Raw genomic sequence first — 6,560 nt, 5'->3', positions numbered from 1 at the left:
CTGCCGTAATCATTTACTGTCATCGCTGCCGTGACCACTAACTTGGTCAACACTTTGGTCAACACCTTGGTCATGGCATTGGTCAGCACCTTGGTCAGCACCTTGGTCATGGCATTGGTCACCACTCAGGTCAGCACCTTGGTCAGCACTTTGGTCACCACTTTGGTCATGGCATTGGTCACCACCTTGGTCACCACGTTGGTCAGCACCTTGGTCAACACTTTGGTCAACACCTTGGTCATGGCATTGGTCAGCACTTTGGTCACCACTTTGGTCATGGCATTGGTCACCACCTTGGTCAACACGTTGGTCAGCACCTTGGTCAGCACCTTGGTCATGGCATTGGTCACCACTCAGGTCAGCACCTTGGTCAGCACTTTGGTCACCACTTTGGTCAACACATTGGTCAGGTGCTTGGTCAGCACATTGGTCATCACGTTGGTCACCACGTTGGTCAGCACATTGGTCAACACTTCAGTTAACTACTACACAATCACATATTACAACAATTAATGAGTGATAGAACAGATTAAAGCACAATTCATAAGTTAGGTGAGTAGGTGATGCTAGGTGAGTGTAGATAGTAAACACGTGAGTGAGATTATGGTTGCAGATAAAACACCCTGTTAAGCTTGTTAACACGTGCGGCGGCAAGTAGTGATTGAGCAGCGATACGATGACTCGAGGGACTATTCAAATGCGATTTGATGTGGAGGAGGTCTAGGCGGATGACCATGATGTGTATGAGGTAGAGGAGAGAGAGGAGCCAGAGGGCTACATTGAGCCAGAAGAATTTTTCTCTAATTTTCCAAAGGAAGTTCGGAATGGTGATATATGTCAAATCGCCAAGAACATTACCCTTTTTCAAAACCTTATTTAATGCGTTGCAGAAGTCTTGGCACGTTCGTTTCGTTTCCGGGCCATAGGTTCCGCTGAGGTTTGATTCGCTCTGAAATACAAATCCGTATTTGCATAATGTCGGACGTGTGAATGGGCACTGAGCAATTGACCTACAGTTTTTAGAATGAGTGGAGGTATGGGAAACTAAACAGTTCTGGTGACACGTCTTACCATGACACCGTGATCCTGGGGTTTTGCAGTTTTTGCAACACTCTTCGTACAGCTTCTTGAGTAAATCGTAAAATGCTTCCGTGAGATAGACAATCCAAGTGAGATATTTGTCGGCATTGACTTCGGAGAAAACTGTCCATATATTGTGGCCAAATGGCTGCATATACCGGCCGCATTCCATTTCAGTTTTGTTACCGTAATCGCACGTAAATAAACTATGCAGCTCACCGTTAACGTGATTACCGGTCTTGTGATCGCTGCCCTTAAATATCGTGGTTATATCCAAATCTGGATATGCTTCACCGAAATGGGCCTTGCTGACGGCATCGTTAAAAGCATTGCTTTTATGCATATTGCGTTTGCTGTTATTACCATTCCAACCTTTAAGTAGATGGTAGTAGAATGAGAACATGTCGTCCAAGGTCCGCGGAGCTCGCTGTAACAAGCACGTAAGTGAGGCGCAGATTGCAGCCAAGGGTGTATTAGGTGTACCGCAGAAGGCTGCTAAAGCATCTGCGAGATGCGATCCTTTTTTTGTATGTGACGCCGTTACACTGATATCTGCAAAGCCCATTGGAGTTTTGCATGGTATGCCACGATGGTTTGGCGCTTCGCAAGTTAGTTTGCAATTGGGTGTTTTGAAGGGGTGAGGGAGAAACCCAGGCAGACCATCCTCCAAGAATGACTGCAGAGGCGACTTTATGCCACACTTCGGGTGTTGCTCACACGTTTGGTCAGCGTTTTGGTTACACTTTTGGGCACCTCTTTGGTTGGCAATTAGGTCAGCGCATTGTATCTCATTGCACTCCCATGACGAACCGCCCACGTGCCGACCATAATAACAATCACGCCACGATACAGCGTTTGATGCACGATGACACTGAACGTATATGAAGTAGAGTTGATTATATAGTCTAATCAGTATTTCTATGCATAGGTCTAGACACTTTGACGGATTACTTGGATATGACAACTTGTCCGGGTTCGTATTGAAATCACAGGCGTAACGACCACCTGCGTGTCCGTGGCCTAGTATTGCACACAATACCTCATACGAATGATGGCATACCTCCATAAGTGTGGTCGAGAGATTTGCAACGCTGACTTCATGTGGATAAGCTGGCAATGCGTCGGCGGTGTCGTCATCGAAGGATACGTCCTCACTGTCAGCTGGCGCAGAGTGTTCAGGCTTTTCGAAAAAATCGCTAAATGCGTTAAGCGATAGTTGCGGGTACACCGGATTATACGTAAGCCCGCAGAGCCATGAGAGCATCTGGTAGATGTTGCATGGCAGCTTAGATGACTGTACAGTTGGTAGGTGACAGACAGTGTAGTATTGATTTACATGTTGGAAGATGCACGCTATTATATCGATTAGTCCGAAGTTGTACCGTTTCCTATTTGGTCTGCACTGCTTAAGATGTTCATTATAGTGCGCGTTTTGAATATTTTGCGTAAGGTGACCAAGTATGTTTCTGCCCATCATTTTAGCAGAGCACTGAACCTCGCCATCCTGCCTACCATTCTCACTGCCTAATTTATACCCGCATTTTTGCAGTAGATCACCTAGCGTGTTTTCCTTGTCATCAGAAGATGCGTATATTTTGAGCCCCCGCAACACAGTCTTTTCAGTCAACTGCGTATACAACTCAGTCAGGTCATCGGAAAGCATCTTTTGAATTGTCAAGAAGACTTTCACACCATTTCTGCTTTCCTCAGGTGCTTTGTCCGTAAAAGTACCATCCCACGTAATTCCTTTCGCACAGTCATAAGAGGATATGTATGCCTTCCTCATCTCGTTAACGAAACCGCGCAGACCAACACGTATGCCATCAAGGATGGCAGTGTTCGGATCGGCAAAATCTTGCGGCGTGAGACCATTGACAGCGTTCATCAGCTCATCGAGTAGACCGGGTATCTTATAGTCATAATAATTCTTGTCGGTGATGTGTTTGAGTACGTTGCCAAGCGCGGTGTACACAGCTGTGAGCTTCGATGCGTAGGGATCCGGTGTCTTCGGGAGGGAAGGATTCTTCTTTCTGTTCTCTTCATCGTTACGCCTAGTGATCTCCTGCTGGAGGTAATGGTTTATTGCGGTGAAAAAATTGTTGAAGGCGAAGGACAGATCACGGACACTTTTTGTCTCCTTTTTAGGAACGATGTTTTCGTTGAAGCTGTTGTAGAGTTTCTCCATGAAACCCTTGAATCCGATATGCTTGTCATTTTCTATGGCGTCCGGCAGTTTCTCTAACTCCGACTGCAGCTTGGCGACAAATTGCTGTAGCAACAGCTTGACGACCGTCACGTGGCTCTGGACGATGCGTGAGGCGAGCTCCTTTTTGACGACATTGACTTCGCAGGTGACGAACTGGGTGACCCTTTTGACAAGTTCGTCTTCCAATTTGGGAATGTCACCAAGTAACCTACGGGCGTCAGTGATTGCACCGGTGTCGAGGTTGCTTTTCAGCTCATTTAGCTCATGCGCAATTTTTTTAATGCTGTCATCTGCACGCTTGCTACCTTTTACATAATCCGCGAAATGCGTATCTTTCAACACTTTCAGCGTTGTGTTTGCGTTGTACGCTGGCACCTTAATTGCTTCGCAGAGGTCGTGGAGTCTGGTTGTAACCTCGTTGAAATGGGTGTCGGCTTGACTACTCATTTCGTCGATTTTGGACAAAGCCTCCTCCACTTTTGTCTTAATCGCACCGATCGCCGCGGGGAGGGTGCCTGCTGCTTTGATGGCGTCGAAGTCAGGGTCGGAAAGGGCAGTCAGGTGTTGTTGGTCGACGTAGGTATTGTATTCGTTGAACGTTTTCGTTGTTTCAAGCGTCACTTTGTTATCAGCCTCCGTTGGAAAATGTTTTTTCAGCTCTTCAGTCACATCGTTGATCGCCTCCTTAATACCCTTTACCTTCTCCTGAACAGCATCCTTCACCTTATACAAATCCCCTTTAAGCGCCTCGTCCATCTTCTTCACATCCGCAAGCGCCAGCTTTACTGTTTCCGCAACGTTCTCTTTTGCCTTCTGTCCTGCAGCCAACAACTCCTCCGCTTTTCCTTTCAACTGCAGTGCGGCGGCCTCGACATTCTGCCTGTTTGCCGACATGGGATTCTCATTCACTTCCCTCAATATACTTTCAACCTGCGCGTGTGCCGACTTAACGTCGGCATCTGCTTTCTTAATCCATTCCTGCAACTTGCTGACATACTGCTGCAAACTGGAAAAAATTGTCTCCAGCTTTTTCAAAATCTCCGAAACCCTTCTCTTCAACTCCGCGACTAGCGAACTCACATCATTCTTAACTTTTTGGTTTACCACTTTTTTCAAGTTTTCTGCGGAATCTTCGAGCAGCTTTATAACCGCGTCGTAGTTCTCGCGTTCCTTTTTGGACATCGCCTCAACACGTGCAGTCTCAAGCTGAATACGCTCACGCGTAGTTTTTACACTGTCACGCAATTTATAATTAAGATCATTAATATGCTTAGTTAACTTAGTAAGTTTGGTGTCAAATGACTTTGCGCTGCTTATGCACGCATCTCTCAACTTATCAACGGGCGAGACAATCTTGCCGATTTCTTCTGGAGTCATGATTTTCAAGTCCGTTTTATCTGGAATGCTAGTAATTGACTTGGTATACTCGTCTCTCACCTTACCTAATAGTTCATTAATCGGTTCACTTACCTTGTCATTTGAGTCTACAACTTTCTCATTGTACTGCTTCACCCTGCTGATGACACGGTCTACGACGCTCTTGAAGCCTTCAACACCTGAACATAATTTGGCATATATTTCACGAATTAAACGGTCTAAAAACATTCGCTTACCTGATTCATAAGGCTGTTTCTCGCTGACATCCTTAAGCACCTGATACAAAAATCCCATCACCCCGTCACACAGCCTATCTAGGTCAGAGTACACAATACCACTGCCATCGTAGCCTTTGGAAGCAGAGTCGAAGCCGAGGAAAGTCTGAAGGCCGTCACAAAGATTCTCTAAGAGCTTTTTTGGCTCATTTGGCATAGTTTTAAGTTTCTCATAAAATTCACAAAGCTTCTCCACTTTCCTCAAAGCCTCCAACTTGGAGTGCAATTCGGCTGAGTCAGCAGAGGGAGAGGGGGAAGAAGAAGGATCTTTTAATTGATTTTGAAGTTGCAATTCACGTTCTTTAAGAAGCTTAATTTGATCAGCAACTTTCTGCTTAAGCTCACTAATTTCATCGGTGCCAACAGCCTGGCCAGCAGACTTGACAGACTCAGAAAGGGTAGTAACATGAGAAGAGTAATCATTTTTAAGCTCTTCATTACTCTCAATTTCAGCGATAATAGCATTCTTAACGGCTTTCTTAACACTCTCACTTTCACCAACAAATCCTCCAAGCTTAACAACAAGATCACCAAGCTGGACAATCTTCTCTTCAACAGACTTCAAGGCAGGAGATGGAGGATGTTTTTGGTGAGCCTTTATACAATCTTCTAGACATTTTTTATTAAACTTTATATTGTGATTTTCAGCGATTTTTTCATCAGTGATTTCTGAGTTAGATTCTTTAAGCTTCTTAGTAGCATCACTAATCTGCTTCTCGTAGTACTGACAGTAAGTCTCCTTATCAGAGTATTGAAGGGGCAAGAAAGCTTAGATTTTTCGGATTGGAGGGAGATAAGGGGCGATGTAGAGTGGGTTAGGGAGCGATGTAGAGTGGGTTAGGGAGCGATGTGGAGTGGGTAAAGGAGCGATGTAGAGTGGATTAGGGAGCGATGTAGAGTGGATAAAGGAGCGATGTGGAGTGGGTTAAGGGGCGATGAAGAGTGGATTAAGGGGCGATGTAGAGTGGGTAAGGGAGCGATGTGGAGTGGATAAAGGGACGATGTAGAGTGGGTAAAGGGGCGATGTGGAGTGGATAAAGGGGCGATGTAGAGTGGACAAAGGGGCGATGTAGAGTGGATAAAGGGGCGATGTAGGGTGGATAAAGGGGCGATGTAGAGTGGATACAGGGGCGATGTAGAGTGGATAAAGGGGCGATGTGGAGTGGATTAGGGAGCGATGTGGAGTGGGTTAGGGAGCGATGTGGAGTGTATAAGGAGCGATGTAGAGAGGATAAGGGGCGATGTAGAGTGGATAAAGGGCCGATCTAAGATGGATAAGCATAGCGACGTAGATACGATAACGGCACTACACAGAGTGGGCAGCGCCGCCATGGGCGGCGAAACTATAAGCATAGCGTAACCTCACAAGCGTCGTTCAGCGCATGGACGTTTCGACGGGAGCATTCCCGTCATGCGCGCGAGCGGGTATCCACAAGAGCTGATAGACGCTGCTGGGAGCGCGTCAACCGCTTTCGTGACCCGCTCGCACCGTGTGCCTTCTGACCCAGCAGTAAGGGCCGACGAGGAGGATTCCTCACGCCGCGTTGTTAAAAGCATGTCTTTATAGTGCAACGCGCAGATCACAACCGCAGGCGTACCATCTACATCGAAAAGGTCTAGAA

The 6,560-nt window shown here is 46.4% G+C and overlaps 1 protein-coding gene across 1 annotated transcript; it reads right to left on the bottom strand.

Annotated features, from left to right (window-relative positions):
* Positions 1-601: 601 nt before the first annotated feature.
* Positions 602-5,095, bottom strand: BBBOND_0005320 (hypothetical protein, conserved; the record flags this gene model as incomplete). The annotated part of the gene is made up of 1 exon (XM_012915360.1): positions 602-5,095. One exon carries the CDS (start codon positions 5,093-5,095, stop codon positions 602-604), a length of 4,494 nt encoding a protein of 1,497 aa, XP_012770814.1.
* Between the last annotated feature and the right edge of the window lie 1,465 nt (positions 5,096-6,560).

Source organism: Babesia bigemina, scaffold Bbigscaff_73813, assembly GCF_000981445.1.
Source record: "Babesia bigemina genome assembly Bbig001, scaffold Bbigscaff_73813".
NCBI lineage: Eukaryota > Apicomplexa > Aconoidasida > Piroplasmida > Babesiidae > Babesia > Babesia bigemina.
The sequence above is the reverse complement of the archived record's forward strand: the minus strand, read 5'-3'. Positions and strand labels throughout refer to the sequence as shown.